This window comes from Cyprinus carpio, chromosome A2, assembly GCF_018340385.1.
Source record: "Cyprinus carpio isolate SPL01 chromosome A2, ASM1834038v1, whole genome shotgun sequence".
Classification (NCBI taxonomy): Eukaryota; Metazoa; Chordata; class Actinopteri; order Cypriniformes; family Cyprinidae; genus Cyprinus; species Cyprinus carpio.
In genome coordinates, this window is record NC_056573.1 from 7,505,590 (window position 1) to 7,526,421 (window position 20,832).

General features: G+C 37.9%; 1 protein-coding gene across 1 annotated transcript; it reads right to left on the reverse strand.

The window, feature by feature from the left end:
* Positions 1-3,729: 3,729 nt before the first annotated feature.
* Positions 3,730-19,962, reverse strand: LOC109073164 (schwannomin-interacting protein 1-like). The gene is made up of 6 exons (XM_042770988.1): positions 19,860-19,962; positions 10,450-10,570; positions 10,125-10,325; positions 9,855-9,978; positions 4,147-4,240; positions 3,730-4,038 (listed from the first exon to the last, which is right to left on the reverse strand). The coding sequence occupies exons 2-6, from the start codon at positions 10,543-10,545 to the stop codon at positions 3,948-3,950; spliced, it is 606 nt and encodes a 201-aa protein (XP_042626922.1). The 5' UTR covers positions 10,546-10,570; positions 19,860-19,962; the 3' UTR covers positions 3,730-3,947.
* Positions 19,963-20,832: the final 870 nt, after the last annotated feature.

Here is a 20,832-nt window from a genome sequence, read left to right on the forward strand (position 1 = left end):
TTGAATGTTATCATAGTAAAATATTCCAGGGTAAACTCAGTCTGACAGCATTTGCGTTAGGCTATAATGTTGATTACATTAATCTCTGCTATTTCCCCCCCTGAAGAAAATGACACTTAAAATGGAAGTGAGTCGATCTGTAAATGTTAAAATAGCCTGCTCAATATTTAACTGTGATTTTAATGTGTTAAAATCATAAGATAACTGTGAAAACAATGATTCAAACAGATTTACTCAAAATAAACAAGTTTTAGCAGAAAATTTTTCTTTAATTCATCCAAAACTTTGCCCCATTTACTAAATGCTTCACTGTAATCCTGATTTTTGTTTCTTCTTCTTCTTCTTAAGAAAACAAAGAAACAAGTCATAATTTTTAAGGTACTTTTTAATCAACATTAAGTCATAATCCTTTTCATTGTATTTTTAAATCAACATTTTGATTGAGTTTAACTTGCTTTAAATTGGAAAGTTCCTTTAATCTGAAAGAATGTCACATTTTAAGTGGAATTGTCACATTTCCTTTGAAGTGATTTAAGCATGAAACAACGAGCTTTCACAGTGTCATGTTTTTCATTTATAGAAATGAATATTATATATTAATATGAATATTGTGAATATTATTAATAGCCTATATAAATTTTTCATTTATAGAAATGTAATTCATTAATTACTTTCATTTTTATGTAATATGTATTTATCCATTCTTTCCCTTTTTTTATTACATTTAATATACATTCACATATTATTGGTTACACAGTCCACAATGTTCAACAAGAGTGGAATACCCACTAAAAACAACTTAACTGTTTTATTTTCCTCATTATTTGTGATCATCTGCTGAAGCTGACACATCATATCTCCTAAAAATGATGTAATATTGTGGTGCTGGACTCTTGGTAACAGAGAGAGCGGGAGTGCAGTGGAGATCTGGAGTGTTTTGAGTAATCTGGCCAGACTGGCCACAAAAAGGAAGTGAATATAATTACTCAACTCTCAGTTCAGATTCTATATGCCGATACTTCATGACAAAGTGCTATTTTCACAAAGTCACTGTGGAGATCTTAGATACAAAAATTAGATAAGCGAACTCAAAGAACGACGGGTACTTTTTTCACACTGTTATTTTTATTTATTGCATTTTTCATTTTAACAGGTTTCGTTTGTGTGACTGACCTAATACAGACCACAATGACACTTGTTTGTTGTTGAGCGCGTCATCTTGTGACTCTGCTAAACAGTTGGAACTTAAAGGGATACTCCACCCCAAAATGAAAATTTTGTTATTAATCACTTATCCTCCATGTCGTTCCAAACCCTTAAAAGCTTTGTTCATCTTCAGAACACAATTTAAGATATTTTGGATGAAAACCGGGAGGCCTGTGGCTGTCCCATAGACTGCCAAGTTTACAGTGTCAAGGTCCATAAAAGGTATGAATGTCTCCTTCAGAATACTCCATCTGCCATCAGACGTGCAATCTGGGTTATATGAAGTGACGGGAACACTTTTTGTGAGTGAAGAAAACAAAAATAATGACTTTATTCAACAATTCCTTTGTCAACAGTCTCCTCAGTGTCTCTCCATATCACCGTATGCTGCATATGCTCTTCTGTATCAGCCGCGCTCTTCTGTTTTCTTCGCTTACAAAAAGTGTTCCCATGACTTCATATAACCCAGATTGCACGTCTGATGGCAGATGGAGTATTCTGAAGACGACTTTCATATCTTTTATGGACCTTGACACTGTTACTTATTTGGCAGTCTATGGGGCAGTCACAGGCCTCCTGGTTTTCATCCAAAATATCTTAAATTGTGTTCCGAAGACGAACAAAGCTTTTACGGTTTGGAATGACGGGGGGGTAAATGATTAATGACAAAATTTTCGTTTTGGGGTGGAGTATCCCTTTAAGAAGAGTTTTTTATTTGTTCAAGTCATTTATTTGTTCATAATTTCCTTTCACAGTTCTGTGCACAAAGATATACAGCATTTCAGCCATGCTGTCACTTACATCTGTGAAACAGGAAATGCCACATTTGGATGAAAAAGTAAATAAAATAGACATTATTAAAAGACTGACGTTAATAGTTCATTATGAACACAAGAATCAAATACCACCACACCAGGCAGTGTCAAACAAATATAACATTAACATCACCCTAATATTCACTTTTGTTTATGTTTTAGGTAGGAAAACTCCATGTACAGCACATCAGCCAGCAGAGGTGGAAAGTAACGAATTACATTTACTCGCGTTACTGTAATTGAGTAGCTTTTTTTTGTGTGTACTTCGACTTTTTCAAGTAATTTTAAAATCTGTAATTTTACTTTTACTTAAGTATATTTTGTTTTAAGTATTGTACTTCGCTACATTTTAAAACGCATTAATTACTGAGTAAAAAAAAAAAAAAAAAACGCTCCCTGGAAACTACTTCAGTAAATAATGGTCAGGAGAGCAAATTGGCGCTAAAATCACAAGAAAGATGCAGACGGAGAGACAGGCGTTATATGGTGCAGACCCAGTTAAAAACGAAACCCCGCAGTATTCTGCTGAAGTTGAACCCGAAAGAAATGAAATGAACTGAACCCCATGGCTATATTTATGCTTTATTATGCAGTGTAGCCTAAACTGTGTTTAGCTGGGGAGACCAAACTAGCACCTTATAAAATCTCAACATCAACCCTTCGCAAGCGTGTAGAGGTAAGGTTAATACTTACATTGTTGCATTGGTGTTCAAAATGAAGCTTTGACAGTTTAACAAAAGGTTTTGCACAAATTAGCCAAAAAGACAGTGGTGCAGGGTGTGCGATCTGTGATAATATCGTAATTGTTGTTTTAACGGTGTGTGATTTGACATTATCAGTATTTTGCCAAAAACCAAACCAAAAACTCCTACAGAGTGCTGTGAAGTCTAGTAGATTAGACTAGTGCGCGCGCGCGCATTTAGAGTGTTCTTTCACTGCCTGATTCAGTCTGTTAAAATGCATTTAAAATAGGGGCTATAGGGGCAGAAAATGTATATATTTATATCATTTCATATAGTAAATCAGTATAACACGAAGAGTGGGTTTTTTCTTCCAAAAATCAGCATGACTACATATTTATACGATTAGATTAGTTGGAGCAGATGTGTTTAATTAGGGTTATATCTAAACTGTGCAGGGCTATGGCCCTCCATGAACTGAGCTTGACACCTGTGGTTCCATTTTTGCCTACCTCCCACTGTTAAAATGTAACTAAGTAATCTTTACTCTGAGTAAATTTTAAACAAGCTAATTTTTACTTGTACTTGAGTAAATTTTTTGACTGGTACTTTTACTTGTACTTAAGTAAAATTTCATTGATGTAATGGTACTTTTACTTGAGTAGAATATTTTCGAACTATTCCACCTCTGTCAGCCAGTGCAAACACTGCGTCAGAGTAAAACTAGAGTAAACGTAGGAGGGATATTGCGGAATGTTAATAAGCGAATCCAGCAATAATCTGCACAGAGAAGCAGTTTACTAGTTGCTAGAGAGTTAAAGAGATGCCTGGATGCATTTCCTTCCTCTGTGGAAAATAACATATTTCGAAAATAAAAGTTGCTGGGGTCTAATGTTAAGGGTTTGACATGAGGGTGAGTACATTTTTGGTGAACCAGCCTTCTACTAGTGATGTTTCCTATTAAGGTCTATTCAGTATCATGAAGCCAGCAGATATTTTGCGTGGGAAAAGATCCAGCCTTATAGTGATTGAGGATTCTTTCTGTATTTATACAGTACATAATGAAGGATCAACAGGAGCATGTAACCCTTAGCTAAGGTGTGGGCATGCATGAACACTTACAGCATGTATAATTAACATACATCCACACAAAGCTTGAAACACACATCTATAAAAAGGATCTATCATGAGTACACTGCTTCATTGTATAGTGAAACACAAGAGGTTGGACCCTGTGCTGTTTGACTCAAAATGGAGAACCACAGCGACCATGGCAAGCTGCTTTGGCTTTGGCTAGGGACTTCTCCATCATGTGCCTCTGCTGGCTATGTGCATGCCTGTTCAAAAACATAAACAAAAAAATATTAATATTTTTTTGCATGTACTCATCCCAAGCTCATCCCAAGCTCTAATTTAAGCTGCGTTTAAATGGGTCACGGCCTAACCTGGTTAGATCCTCCACATCTACCAGCATGGCATCCTGTTCCATGTGTAGTTCATCTCGCATGAGCAACAGCTGAACCAGTTCCTCATTCAGACCTGCAATGCAATTACAAGTCAAATCAACCTCGTTATTGCCATTACTAATAAAATGAGTTTTGTCTTTCTGGTTGTTGCATAATATAACTACATAAAAAAGAAGTAAACATAAGAACATGGATGGCATGTGTAAAACATATACACTACTCTTCAAAAGTTTAGGACTGGTAAGTTCCCTTTTGAACGTTCACTCTCGTTATGTATGGGACAACTCCTTTTTTCCTTTCTGCTGAATCCTGATTTGTTCACGTTTGTGTAGCTGCACAAACCAATGGTTCTCCAGCCCACCAAAAGGGGTGGGGTGACCGCTATATAAGACAGTCCGTGGCGCCATTCATCAGATTATTCTCCTTCAGTGATAAGGATCATCTCTTCGCTGACTCTTCTGCAAGAAGAAGCCACAGAAGAAGCTCCAGTTCTGCTCACTGCTGTGGAAGAAGCCGAAAGCAGCGACGTAAGCATCACTGCAGGCATCCGGCATCCGGGTAAAAGCAAATTTCCTAGAGCAAATTTCAGCGCACGTTGCTTCAAATGTCCCGCCGCGAGTGTGGTTCGCGCAAGGGACTCTTGCACGATGAAGATGGGCACAGCGAGTGCCCCACCTGCCTTGGCCGCGCCCACACAGAGGCTGCGCTCGCTGATGGCTCGATCTCTTTTTGAGAGAGCATGACCCTTTCCCATCTACACTCGCGGGTCACCTTGTTCCATCAAGGCGATTCACCCCGCCAGGCCCTCCCATCTTTTTCCTCCCCTAAGAGGAAAAACAGCGGGGCAGCAGATCTTTTCCAGCAGGCCCGGGTAGTGTCACGTCGGCTCAGCGCCTGCATGCCCCGCGCTCCCGGTGGCCCTGTTACTCTTGTGTGTTTTGTGCTTGGGGACATGGGGACCAGTGTTCATCTTCGGGTGGGGGTGGTCTGGTTTAGTTAATCGATTAGATGACATCAGACGACTCTGTTTCCTTGGCGGCGTCAGAAACGGAGGAATGGGGTAATTCTGGCGAGGAGCCCAAAGCAGCCCCTGCTTGGCGGGTTCAGAGGCGGAGGAATGGAGCCAAGCTAATCAGCGTCCTCGCAAAGCCGTGGAGGATCTGGGCCTCGAGTGGTCGGCTCCGGACGAGCCCGCCCATGGCTTATTGGATGAATGGTTCCTGCCAGAGACCCACCAACAATCCTCCCGCCAGCGTCCAGCCCCATTCTTGCCAGCCGTCCATGACGAGCTCACCAAGACGTGGCGAGCCCCCTACTCGGCACGGGTGAACCCCTCTACTCTCACGCCCACCCCCCCACCCCTGGAGGAAGCGATCGCCGCATATCGGTGCCCACCATCTGCCCCCGGCTTAAAGGGCCATGCAGCGCATCCATCTAAGCCCTGTAGGACCACCTCGGCTATCGCCATCAGGGCTTATGCAGCAGCCGGACAGGCTGGTTCGGTGCTTCACACAATGGTGATCCTTCAGGTGTTTCAAGCCAAACTCCTCCGTAGTAAGGACGAGTCTGGCCAAGAGCACCAGGAAGACTTAAAGGAGCTGCGCACAGCAACAGATCTCGCTCTGCGCGCCACAAAGGCCACAGCACGATCGGCAAGACCATGGCCAGCCTGGTGGTGCTTGAGCGCCACCTCTAGCTAACGCTGACAGAGATCAGGGATGCTGAGAAAATGGCCTTTCTCGAATCGCCAGTTTCGCCAAAAAGGGCTATTAGGCTCTGCTGTTCACAGGTTCACTGAACAGCTTTCGGAGGCTCAGAAGACGTCGCAGACGCTGCGTCACTTCCTCCCTGAATGTGCTGGCCCCATGACTAAAGGCTGCCAGAAGAACCCCGCTGCTTAGCCTGCAAAGCCAGCGCAGCATCAGCCTTGGCGGAAGACGGAGCCTGGGCTGAAACAGCAATCCAGGACGGCAAAACGCTTCCCCTTCCTGAAGCGTCAAGGTCCCTGCCCACGAGTTGTGTTGGACCCTGAGCTGCCAAAGCCGTCCTGAGGCGCTAAAGAGGAAAAGGAGGGCCCCTGTTCTCGCCTCGACCAGAACGCCCCCCCCCCAAAACAGCTTGCCTTCACTTTCTTACCTCTTCGAACACCTCTGAGAAACGGAGTGTCATTTTCAGCGGGTCACATCCTGCAGGTGCAGCGCGTGCCCGAATATTTTACCGCTATGATAGGGGACCCACATGCTTTAAAGAGCAAAATTCCTCGTCCTCTCTTAATCAGTTATACGAACGTAGACTCCCCGCTTTCTCAAGGCGAGCTCTCATTCGAGAAAATAAAACCTCTCGCTTCCCATTACATGGCTTGGGCAGCCATTCCGGGAACAATTCGACGAGGCTACTCGCTGCAGTTCGCTTAAGGGGCGTTGTTTAGAGTTGTTTTTCGGACTTCTGTGCTGTTGATTGTATGTATTGTTGTGTGGGAGGAGGAGCAAGCACTGCTTCCACGTAGTTACATTTGCGCCCATTTGTGCGCCCATGGGCGTGCTGGTCTAAAAAAGAGGTGTGTTCAGGCGCATTGCTATTTTAAGGAGCTGAAAATAGACTGCGCCATAGACCAACTCAAACCTGGTCTAAAGTCTGACGCAATGTTTTTTCTTTGTTATTTAAAGAGCGTGTTAGTATAGGGGGGTCCACAATGCGTGTACACGCTGCTTATTAAACACAGGGATGCACAGCAGCACACAAACATGCCAAATATTAAAAATTGAAGGATTGCAATGCATAAGAATTTTTTTAGGCTAATTAAATATAAAAATGCCTACATATCATAATGGATAGTCATCGCATGTATCCGAATTAGGCTATCTATTCGCTTGCAAACGAGCAGCACCGTTTCATCTCGGAGACGCGTTCTGTCTTTGCGCTTGCCAAATTCCGCCATGTAAATAGCAAATCCGTCATGGCACGAGCGCAACTGGCTCTTAAAGGGAATCGAAGATGAGACTCTAATTGGTTTATTGCACGTTATGGCCAAAAAACACCCATTACTCATTAAGAGAATAGGGACAACCCATTTAGACCATGCGCCTGGGCGCGCCAACCGTTTTTCCGTCGTTAAAATGGCAAAAGTGGATTTGGACATGCCCTGAGTGCACCTGCGCCGTGCGCTTTACACTTTGCGTTTAGATCGTTAAAATAGGGCCCATGGATTTGAAAGATGCTTACTTTCACATCCACATAGCCCCCCGTCACAGACCGTTCTTGAGATTCACATTCGAGGGAATGGCCTATCAGTATGCAGTCCTTCCGTTGGACTGTCCCGGGCCCCATGCACTTTTACGAAGTGCATAGACGTGGCTCTGTCCCCTCGCAGATGGGAATCCGCCTATAGAACTACCTCGACGATTGGCTGGTTTTAGCCAGATCAAAACAGGAACTGAATGCTCACAAAGAGCTGCTGCTCAGAGTGCCTCGGGTTGGTCATCAACCTACGCAAAAGCCAGTTGTTGCCCAGACGACGAACTGTCTTTCTGGGAATGGTTCTAGACTCAGCCCTAATGTGGGCATGGATCTCGCCGGATCGGTCCTTGACAATTCAGCGATTGACGGCTTCCCTCAAACCGGGGACGATACGCCCCCTGAGGGTTTTTCAGAGGCTGCTCAGCCTCATGGTCGCTGTTGCCTCTGTAACTCCACTGGGCCTGCTCTACATGCAGCCCCTCCAATTTTGGCTAAAAGCCCGAGTCCCGCCCCACACTTGGTGGTTGAAGAGATTTCCAGTCATTGTGGACCGTCGCTGTATAGAAACTGCGGCCCCCTGGAGGACCACTCGCCTGTTTCAGACAGGAGTGAGGATGGGCGTCCTTCCTTCCGGACATCGATGGCCACCACGTCCTGGTCCATTCAGACACCGGCCATTCAATAGGCAGAAATGACTTGGTCGTTAAATTTTCTGAAGGGCGCGAGGAAACTGAATCCTCCTCGCCCTCAGACTGTGCCATGTTGGGACTTATCCATGGTCCTAGGGGCCCTAAAAAGGCCCCCATTTGAGCCGCTCAGTTCGGCTGACTTGCGGCCCTTATCGCTTAAAACGGTCCTTATCCTTGCTTTGGCGTCGGTTAAGCGTGTGGGTGACTTACAAGCGCTGTCAGTCAGTGCCTCGTTTCTTGAGTTTGGACTCAATGACTGCAAGGTCATTTTAAAAACGAGACACGGCTATGTTCCTAAGGGCTCTCTACTCCCTTAGAGCGCAATTAATATCCCTATTGGCGCTCCCCGCTGAGAGTCTATGTGGAACGTTCTAAACTGTTTAGGCAGTCTGAACAACTGTTTGTTTGCTTTAGAGGCCGCCAGAAGGGTCTGCCGGTTACCAAGCAAAGACTTTCTCGCTGGATTGTTGATGCAATAGCTCTGGCTTACGCATCAGAAAGACTAGAATGCCCTATTGGTGTGCGAGCCCACTCCACAAGGGGAATGGCCTCCTCATGGGCGTGGTCCAGCGGCATATCTATCGCCGTCCACTTTTGCCAGTTTCTATAACTTAGACATCCCCGCTCTGCAGGCGTGGATTCTATCGAACAAATCAGGCTTCAGCAGAAAGGAGTTTTCCCATACATAATGCTCGTTCCCTTATCTCAGGGAACTGAGGTTACATTAAGTAACCAAAGCGTTTTCTTTTTGAAAAAAGTTTGCTCACCATGCTTTATGCTTTACTTAATCAAAAATAGAGTTAATACAGCAATATTGTGAAATATTATTTAAATGTAAAATATCTGTATATATTTTACATTTTTCCTGTAATGGTAAAGTTGAATTTTCTGTATTAATTTCTCCAGTCTTCAATTTCACATGATCCTTCAGAAATCATTTTTCAAGGAACATTTCTTATTATGTTGTAAATAATAGCTATGTAAGTTTTTATGGAAACTAATATATTTTTCAGGACTGTTTAATGAATAGAAACAGGAGTTATTTGAAATATAAATGTTTTGTAACATTATAAATGTCTTAACTCTCAATTTTGCATATTGCATATATATACAGGTAATAATATTTAATGTGTTATGTATGTGTGTGTGTGTATTATATATAATGTGAAAAATGTTATTATTTAACATTATATGACGTTTTCGAATTTTTAACGAATGCTTGGGCTGAATTTGAATCCGTGGTGGAAGGAAGAAGTTCTGCACAAAAGAGGGTTTTTAAAGACTCTATTTACACACTTGTTTCACCGAACTGTTGTATAAACGCAATATCACACTCGTAGCCATGCGATATGGCTGTATATCAGCATGCTGTGATTACCTACAGCACTCAGCCTGCAGCCTCGTGCCTACGGCCATATCACAGCCATATCGAATCCGTTTGATATTGCTTGCATGTGTGTGTGCGTGTATATATATGTATATGTGTATATATATATATATGTATATATATGTGTGTGTGTATATATATATATATATGTGTGTGTGTGTATATATATGTATATGTATAAAGATATTATTTATATTTGCATTATTGCATTATTATCATAGCATTATTCCAATGTTTTTTTTTTGTTTTTGTATACTTAAGTACACACAGATAGATAATTAGATAGATAGATAGATAGATATATTTTAAACTTCGAAAATAATGAAATCACAAACTGGATGCTTAATTGGATAATTTCTGTCTGCTGCCTTTACCTTGTATCTGAGAGTGAAGGTCATTGGTGATGACCTGTAACTGTCCAAGACTCATGTCCCTCAAGTCCACAGGCCTCAGATTCCTCTTCATTAGGCTCTCACTGATGTGTGGCAGATGTGGTAACTATAACACAAAAAAGTTAAGTGATGTTGGATGTATTGATTTTTGTTTTTCTTATTAGCAAGTGCTCTGAGATGAAGTGAAGGCCCTTACAGCCTGCAGGGGGGATAAACAATGCAACACTATTCTTGGACTGTTGTCTGACTGACCAGGTCTGCCACGGGGGACCTGCGGTGTAGCTGAATCTGTCTCTCCACCTCCACCTGCATGCGGGCCATGGGACGGGCCAATGCCAGAGCCACACGGGCCTCCTCCTGCAGCCGTCGCTGTAGCCGCCAGAATTCTGAATCCTCTGAGTCCAGGTCTTCCTCTCCTGTATCCCGGTCAGAGAGAGAGGAGCTCTGTTTACTCTATGGTGAGACAGGAAAAAAAAAAAAATTTAAAACAGGGAATTAAATCACATTATTTTTTTATCACAGTTCCAAAATATAGAAGCACTTTGTTTAATATACGCTAAAAATCTAGGGTTGGTACCATAGGTGACAATGGGGTGTCCAAGCTGGTCTCTGTTCTGCTGTCCTCTGCATCACTGTCCCTGTCACTGCAGCTGCTGTCATTCACAAAGCACATCTGTAGATTCACCCCATTCTGAAGCCTGTAGTGAGAGTGCGCTGTTCTCTAGGTTCATCTTTTTGTGAAGCCTGTTGTAGGATTGATTTTTTTTTGTTTGTTTGTTTGTTTACTTTGAGATTTTATTTAATTTAAGATTTTTTTTATTATTATTTTTTTCATTGTATATTCAAGATTTGGTAACCCTGTATAATAACTTTCATTTATAAATCATTAACAAACTTTATATAATGCTTAAACGATCATTAGTTAATATATATTCACATAGCTAGAAATATGATATGTTCTTGTTAATGTTTACTAATGAACTTACTAAACATTAAAAGATGATTAACATATGATTATTTAATGTAAATTGAAATGCTTACAAATGTCAGTAAATTTTCAGTTCATATGATCTTCATTTGTTGGTTTTTGTTTGTTGTGTAGACCTCTATTTACACATCTTAACAAATAATCTATTATTTATTTGTTCATGTTTTTGCAGAACCCAATCTAAAGTAGAAACTATTCATTATTTATAAATGTTAATAAATGTTTCATAATCATTAATACCTTTATAAACAGTCATCTCAATGGCAAAAAGTGTCCCAAACGACCTGCATTTACCCTATTCACACAACTTTACTTATCATTTATTTATCATTTGTTCATGTTTTTGAAGTAGCCAATCTAAAGTTGAAACTATTCATCATTTGCAAATGTTTATAAATGATTACTAATCATTTAGTATCTTTATGGGCATTGGACTTTTAGCTAATGTAACAAGGTTTGTGTAAAGAGTGGCTGGTTAAGTTTAGCTAAACTAAACTAAAGACATAACAGATTGTAATTTAAGTGCAAAAAAATATTATTGCCTCAACACTCACATTAGTATACTACTCTTCAGTATATCATTAAACAGGATATTTCTTGAATCATAAATAAACAGGAGAAAACAAATCAGTTTTTAAAAGAATATAATTGTTAATTTATCATACAATATCATACAAACAGATTAAACCGTGCTTCCTTATGATAATTGAATTGATCCCTGTACACTGTTGACCTTTTAACCAACCCTTAAACCTAGCCATACCACCAAACCTGTCCCTAACCTTACCTGTATCACACTTCAATAGCAGCAACAGTGTTCATTAACATAAGCTTTTAATCATTTTAGAACATCTGTTAAAATCATTTGTATATTTTCTATAAGTACTTGATCATATGGATTTTTTTTTAAGTTTAATGACATTTGTAAGCATTTTGACTTATATGAAATAATGATTTGTTAAATATTATCAAATGTTTAATAAGTTTATTAGCAAAAATTAACAAGCACATTATCTCATGTTTCTAACTCTTTGAATATATATTAACTAATGATCCATTAAGCATTATATAATGTTTGTTAATGATTTATTAATACAAGTTATTATAAAGTGTTACCCAAGATTGTTTGCTTGAAATAAGCATTTTAAAAATGTTTGGCAGAAAAGATACATGCAATATGGGAAAGATAAATATTTAAAAAAAAATGTATTTACATACAGTAACTCATGTGCCATTGGCTGTGGGTCTTTTATTTAGCCGCTTTTCATTGTATATTCAAAATTTTGTATAGTCTGACTTTGTTGTTGCACAAATAAAAATAAATGTTGAAAAAAAAAAGGTTTGGCAGAAAAGATGCAATGTGAGAGACATAAAAAAATAATTTTGAAAGTTTCACTTTCATAACTTATGTGCAACAATGCAGCTTACTGCTATTTTACACAATCACACAGTCATTTTTAATATTGTGTAGTTTGCTAAATGGATATTGTAGATATTTGCAGTGGGGTGGAATACCCAACAAGGCCCTTAAATGATACTCTTAAGAATACATTTTGATTAGTAATCTATCAGTGTTGTTTAAGAAAAAGGAATCAACTTCTTTTCGTAGTAAACTTCAGATAGAATTTACTGAAAAGAGAAAGAAAGAGTGAAAGTTCTATTTTTAGTGTCTGTGAACCACAGTGATGCACACTTCCCACAGAAAGCTGTGCATAAAACTTTTCTCTTCATTTGCAATAGAATTTTGTGGTTAAAGGTATTCAAAGAAAACATTGGCTATAGGCTTCAGTTGAAGTCTATAAATGAAGTCTTCACTGGCAGAGTTTACTCCTGTAGATTGGTAGAGACTGGTTCTGTGGTATCTCTTGTAAAATTAAGGGTTTATGCTATGGGGAAATATTCTATGGAATATACGCTGTGGAGTGTAGTGCAGGAAAATAATGCATGCTCTTAAATTTTAACGCTCATTGGACTTTCCTTTGCTTAGCTTTCTAGGAAACTTGTTGAAAAGCAGATGCAATACAAGAAAAGACACAGAAAAGCAGCAACTTTCACACTAACAAACATGGCCAGTCCATGGATTTGTGATTCAATAAAATATCATAATATGAAGTAAGTGATCAACGGTAAGAGGTTTATGTTTTTATTAAGAGAAAGCGCTAAAAATAATAATTGTACTCTGTGATTTATTATAATATTATAAGAAGTCTTAATTTTTTTTTGTTAAGAGGTTTACATCTACACATACATGTACTAAACATGTATGTGCATATTACTGTATGTAGCGCTAAAAATAATAATTGTACTCATGTTTAGTACAGATTAAATATAAAGAAACAAAATTAGCCCTATACCAGGCATAATTATTTGTCATGTATTTGCTTTTCATTCCCTGAGTCCCTCTGTTTAAATGTCATATTCTCCCATTTACAGTGTTCTTTACATTCAGTTCAATAGTAGAACAAAGATGAATAAAAATAAAAACAATAGCATTCCCAGCACTTTTTGCTTGGGCCAAATAAGTACACAGTAAATAAATTAATAAATAAATGATAAGAATAAATTATGAATATATAATATATATATTTGTAATATAAATATATAATATATATATAGAAAGAAAGAAAGTCTCATCTTTAAATTATGTCCTTTTTTTTCAGGAAATTCAAACAATGAATGCTGTTTTGGTGCTCTTTGATGAGGCGTGACCTGTTTTTATACAGTCTATGGGAGCGACCGATCGGATAAAATGTCTTCAAACAGCATGATTTTTTATTTGTGTTCTAAAAATTTAAAACAACATGGTGCACTAAAGGTTATTGTGCAATTTAGAGAGGTGGTCATGAGTACAGACGAAACACATTGTATCAACTCAAGGCCTAAACATTTTGGTTAAACTGATGGAGGCATGCTTCTGACATAACAATTAGTAATGGAATAAGAGTAAATACATTAATATGGAGTATGTGAATTAATAATTTACTAATGTAACAAGCAAATGGTGTTCTAACTGTACTCAGTCTAGTCTTTACAGTAGCTACATCTTAGAAAAGGTTCATGAAAGAATCTTAAATATGCTAGGTTCTAATATGAACCTTTTACCACAACAAAGATTCTAAAAATAACTGCCACATAACCTGTGGATCATTATAGAACCTTTAAGTTCAACTTTGAACCTTTTTGATAGCTAGAAGTTCATATTTGCACTTTAAAGTTCTTTTTTGAACTCTAAAGTTTCGATCTCTTCTAAGAGTGCAGCGTGATACTGTAATCTCTTCCTCTTTACTACTAGTTTTAAAGCGAAATAAACATGAATGAACATCTCACGCCTCATGTAATCACTCAATCAGCGTTTCAACCACGGAAATATGTAAAAAAAAAAAAACAGCTTGTAAACAAAATGTCACGTAGCATTTCATTTACCTCAGGAAGTCATTAGTTTACAGCTCATTAGTTTACTATAAATGATGACTAAAGAAGAGCATTTTGGAAAATATGAGACTATATACTAATTATATTTTACTTTACCTGTTGGTGATGTTTTAATTATAAATCTGTTATGAAAGGAGTTATGAGAGGCACTGTGTATATGAATATGCTATATTTCAACAACAAATAGAATTTTTATAATTTAGAAGTTAATTTTTAAAACTACATTATGTGCAATTTACATGTTTGATTTTTTTTAAGTTGAGTGTTGCTTGCTGTATTTAAAAATAATAATAAAAAAATAATTAAATTTAAGTTTGGGCTCCGAGCATAAGCCAAGGTAGATATTTATCCCTAAGAAATTTTTAATTATAAATGTGTTTATTTAAAGAAAGAGCAATTTCTAAAAAAAATAAAATAAAAAAGTTTAGTTTTTCTCCTTGCTGTACCAAAACTGTACAGAACCGTGACATCAAAACTGTCAAAAAATATATATACACACAGAGAGAGAGAGAGAGAGAGAGAGAGAGGGAGAGAGAGAGAAAGATGGGTAGTAACTGATTACATGTAATCAGGATTAAATAATGAAGTACTTGTAATTGGATTAATTTATATTTTTAAATACTCATAATCACACTACAGTTACTTTTATATTGATTACAGGATTAAATATATTTCACACAATAGCAGTAAATTATTCATAATGTATTGATTCTCCCTAATTCCTCTTTCATCTATTAAATATTCCTTTCTAAAATAGCCTACAAAGACAAGTCATAGTCAGGTGGCTACACAGCATTTGACCACTGGATTTACAAAAAAATCATTTCAGATTTAAGAAGCGTTTCAACATTGCATCCATACTGATGAACTCATACATTTTTATTTTAATTATTATGGGTTATTTAACCATCTGTGACTATGTCTTTGGAATTGTATTTCAAATAGATTAGAATGCACAAATTCACGCTATTTCTTATGTAGTGAATTTGCTTAGTAGTGAATAGTGTATTGATGGGTAGTGATCACATGCGGTTATGAGAACATCTGATAAGAAAGATTGGTGGGATATCTAACTTGTAGAACCTCTTTCTGTATCATCAACACAAGGAAGGCATAAGTGTAATAAAATAAATGTTATTAACAAAAGATAGGCAAGAGTAATCAACAACTACTAAATGAATACCATGAATGGAAAAGGAATAAAGTGCATAAAATGTATAAAATGCAAGTAATTAAGTTGTAATGTCAGAGCTATGTTATCTGGAAAGATAAACTGTTGCTACTCTGAAACAAATAAGGTGAAGAACCTTATGCATCAAACAAATATGTGAAGATTATTTGTTATCAACTGCAACCAACTATATAATATTTAACATAGAAAATTAGAAAAATCATATACTGATAATCTACAACAATGCCATGGTCTCTGGAAGAGGTTTGGATAAGTGATATTCATGTTCTCTGTGTTCGAGTGAGCAGTGACTTCCACTGGTTGTGCTGGTAGCAATGCAGTGAGGAAAAGAGCAGGAATCCGTTTCGACAGCCTTGAACATGGAGCGCTATAGGATGCTGATCTCCAGGAGCACCAAAGGGTAATAAAAGCTGGAACACACAGATGTGGCCCTGGAGTAGGTGCAGAAGGTCCTTGCCTGGAACACGCAAGCAAAAGTACCTTGAAGTGAAGGTTTGCTCGCCGGAGCTTAACCCTGTTGCAAATATCTGTGTGTCTTTTGCTTCTCAAGGTCTTGGTCGATCCGCTTTGTCTCTCTAGGATGGAGACTCAGCATATACTGCATCTGTTGTTGTCTCGCTGGACGAAGATTCTGAAGTCTGAACATAGAGTATCTCTTTCCTCACAGGCTGGAGGCTCAGAACGTGGTTGTATCTGTTGCTTCTTCAAAAGCTGGAGACTCAGGACTTGGTAGCCATCATTGCCTTTTCCCTCACAGGCCAGAGGCTCAGAAATAAGGAATTTTTATGGCAGTCACAGAGCAGAACCTTGGGAATCAGTCTGTACGTGGGTGAAGGGCAGAAACTTCATTTTGACCAATGAGAAGTCCTGTCCTTCCCAGGCTTGGTACCAGAGGTCTTCTTCTTGCCCTCTACGAGGTGTCTGGTTGTTGTCCTAGGATTTGTATCTGATGGCTTTGGACAGTTTGCTTATGTTAGTCCACCAAGATCCAGTCAAAATGTGGCAAACTTTCTCCTTTTGTGGTTAGAGGGGTTGGTAACAGTGGTCTTGTTCTTGCCCTGTGCTGGGTGTTTGGTTTATGTACTTGTAATGCAGGCATTCCCAACCTTTTTTGTCATCTGAACCTCTTTCCCCTAATATATTTACTTGAAGTACTCCTGAGATTTAAAATTAAATATTTTAATAATTAAATCACGTTTGAATGATCATGGTTCTCTGACATTGGTTAATGTACACATGACATGCAGGTAAACAAATAAAATATTTAATTTTGTTAGTAAGTTTTTTGTATTGATTGATGTAATTATAAAATGATTTATTTATTTTTACATTTTTATGATTTAATGAATTATAATATTTTCATTAAACTCACGAACCCCTGGGCCTGCAGTATGAACCCCAGTTTAGAAAACCTTGATGTAATGTAATTTATTGTTTAATGCACCCCATTTTGTTAATTACAATGAATGGAATTTATTTTCTTACTGTTTTTTAATGAAATTTATTTATTTACGATGAATGTTTTTTTTATTATAATTATTTGTATTTTTTTTTATATATATATATACAATATATATATATATATATATATATACTGTATAGTGGTGTGAAAAAGTGTTGGCCCCCTTCCTGATTTCTTATTTGATTTCTACAGTGTTCCTGTAGCTCAAGTGGTAGAGCATTGCATTAACAAGCGCAAGGTTGGGGGTTTGATTCCCCGAGAACACATGATAGGTAAAAATTGATAGTCTGAATGCACTGTAAGTCGCTTTGGATAAAAGCGTCTGCTAAATGCATAAATTTAATTTAATTTAATTTTATTTTATTTTTTTGCATATTTGTCACACTTTAATGTTTCAGATCACCAAACAAATTTAAATATTATTCAAAGATAACACAAGTGAACACAACATGCAGTTTTTAAATGAAGGGTTTTATTATTAAGAGAAAACAAAATCCAAAACTACATGGCCCTGTGTGAAGAAGTGTTTGCCCCCCTGTTAAAACTGTGGTTTATCACAGCTGAGTTCAGTTTCTCTAGCCACACACAGGCCTGATTACTGCCACACCTGTTCGCAATCAAGAAATCTATTAAATAGGACCTGCCTGACAAAGTGAAGTAGACCAAAAGATCCTCAAACGCTAGACATCATGCCGAGAGCCAAAGAAATTCAGAAACAAATGAGAAAGAAAGTAACTGAGACATATCAGTCTGGAAAAGGTTATAAAGCCATTTCTAAAGCTTTGGGACTCCAGCGAACCACAGTGAGAGCCATAATTCACAAATGGCAAAAACATGGAACAGTGGAGAACCTTCTCAGGAGTGGCTGGCCAACCAAAATTACCCCAAGAGCACAGCAACGACTCATCCAAGAGGTCACAAAAGACCCCACAACAACAACCAAGGAACTGCAGGCCTCACTTGCCTCAGTTAAGGTCAGTGTTCATGACTCCACCATAAGAAAGAGACTGGGCAAAAATGGTCTGCATGGCAGAGTTCCAAGACGAAAACCACTGCTGAGCAAAAGAACAATAAAGGCTCGTCTCAGTTTTGCCAACAGAAAACATCTCGATGATCCTCAAGACTTTTGGGAAAATACTCTGTGGACTGACAAGACAAAAGTTGAACTTTTTGGAATTTGTGTGTCCCATTACGTCTGGCGTAAAATAAACACCGCATTTCAGAATAAGAACATCATACCAACAGTAAAATGTGGTGGAGGTAGTGTGATGGTCTGGGAATGTTTTGCTGCTTCAGGACCTGGAAGACTTGCTGTGATAAATGGAACCATTAATTCTGCTGTTTACCAAAAAATCCTGAAGGAGAATGTCCGGCCACCTGTTCGTGACCTCAAGCTGAAGCAAACTTGGGTTCTGCAGCAGGACAGTGATCCAAAACACACCAGCAAGTCCACCTCTGAATGGCTGAAGAAAAACAAAATGAAGACTTTGGAGTGGCCTAGTCAAAGTCCTGACCTGAATCCTATTGAGATGCTGTGGCATGAGCTTAAAAAGGCGGGTTCATGCTCGGAAAACCCTGCAATGTGGCTGAATTACAACAATTCTACATAGATGAGTGGACCAAAATTCCTCCACAGCGCTGTAACAGACTCATTGCAAGTTATAGCAAACACTTGATTGCAGTTGTTGCTGCTAAGGGTGGCCCAACCAGTTATTAGGTTTAGGGGGCAAACACTTTTTCACACAGGGCCATGTAGTTTTGGATTTTGTTTTCCCTTAATAATAAAAACCTTCATTTAAAAACTGCATGTCGTGTTCACTAGTGTTATCTTTTACTAATATTTAAATTTGTTTGATGATCTGAAACATTAAAGTGTGACAAACATGCAAAAAATAAGAAATCAAGAACAATTTTTCACACCCCTGGTGTATATGATATATATATATATAGATATATATATATAATATGTATATATATGTGTGTGTGTGTGTGTATATATATACATATATATACACACACATATATACATACATATATATGTATATATATATAGACATACACATATATATATATATATATATATATATATATATATATATATATATATAGGGTAAATGTATATATGACAATTATAAGTGACTATAGACACTGATCTCTTAAGGAGCAGATTTATGCCGAAAGAATATTTTGCAGATTAACTGCTGATATTTTCACTCTACACATCTTTGCTTCTCCACATCAGCAATGTCTAAATTCCCTCCCCATGTTATTCTTGAGAAAATGTGTCAAGTTAACAGACTCTTTTTCTTCCTTCTCAAAGGGTTCCAAACATTAAACAATAAGCACAGCAGACTAAAATAGCCACAAAGTAAGATTTTCTTTTTCATTTTCCTGTCAAACATTTGTTTGATCAAACCGTTAAAACAAAGTACACTCAGATGTCGAGTGAGAAATGTGGTTGACTGCTCAAGTTACCATGAATAATAAGCTGAGAGCAAATTATACATTTGGTATGCAATGATACAGTGAGACGATTACAAGCCCAGTCCACAAAGACTGAAGTGCCTCATGGTGAAACGCACAGGACAAATGGTGCTTCGTAATTTAGTGGTTAATGGGACAACACCAAAAATATTATCTGCTGAATATATTTCACTTTTTTTTCTTTTTACCAGTAGCTACATTATTTGTCAAAAGCCTAACCCAAAACCATAATTGTGATTTATTTATTTTTTGTTAAAAGAAGTCTCTAATAATCGAAGACTGCATTTATTTAATAACAAATACTGTAAAAAAACAGTAATATTGTGAAATATTATTAAAATTTAACCAGTTTTTTAATGTTAACACATTTTAAATGTAAGTTATTTCTGTGATTGCAAACCAATCCACTGAACACAAGCACACACTGACCGTGAGGACAGGCAGTTTTTGCTGCTCTTGCTGCAGCCAGTAAAGGTAACCGGTCCGTCGTCATAGAAACTGCCAAGGGCCAGCTTCTGCCTAATGGACTCCCTCTAGTTGTTTTTGGAGTGACGAATTACTCTGTGGATTTCGGTAAATGGTGGGATTGATGACAGACACAGTCTGCAGGAATATTTGATGTGGCATTTTAAAATAGATGTCATCCACTTTCATACAGCTACCTACAGCGGCTACTGAATGCTCATGACAGTGTTTAAATAACGTGCTGGATTTCAAGGGCATGAAGGTATTGGTGTGGAAAAAAGAGAGAAGCTGATGCTGGGACTGTGGATGGGAATGTATGATATAAATTCTGATTTTGTGATTGTCAAAATCACTGCTGCCTCAATAAACTGCAAATTACAGAGATGAAGAGAAAAAAGGAGAGAAACCAGAAGCAGTACACATGGGAAGAGCACAGACGGTCGACAAACATACCCACACAAACACATACCCAGCTAACAAAAATATGACCTAAGAGTGTTTTTCTAACATTCCCATTAAGTTATGAAAATAATATTTCTAAATTTTCTGAGTGTTCTAAACATGTTATTTTTTCTTAGTTATATGAATGTGCAAACACTCCTGTTATCATTTTACAAACATTACGGGAATCTTACTTTTGATATGTTCCCTGAACATTTGAAACCAGTAGTAGTATTTAAAAAAAAAAAAGTTACAAGAGCATCCAACTAAAACACCTCTCAAAAACAGTTCCATAAACGATGCATAATGTTTTTGTTCTGTTGTTTTAAAAATATTATTAAAACCAGATAACTTTGAACAAACGTTATATTAATGTTACTGGCAGGACGTTTGTAAATTTTAGAGATCCTTGCCGGAATATAAGCCAAAGTTCTGAGAATGTTCTCTGTTAGATGGTTAAATACATAACTGTGCAACCATTCCTGATGTGATGGTT

Bases quoted from the DNA above. Each gene is read 5' to 3' on its own strand.
- LOC109073164 (XM_042770988.1), bottom strand. From the start codon at position 10,545: ATGTGCTTTGTGAATGACAGCAGCTGCAGTGACAGGGACAGTGATGCA. The intron at 4,241-9,854 runs GTAAAGGCAGCA...ATTGCATTGCAG, and splicing joins CCTTCACTCTCAGATACAAG to GTCTGAATGAGGAACTGGTT. The intron at 4,039-4,146 runs GTTAGGCCGTGA...GTTTTTGAACAG, and splicing joins GATGTGGAGGATCTAACCAG to GCATGCACATAGCCAGCAGA.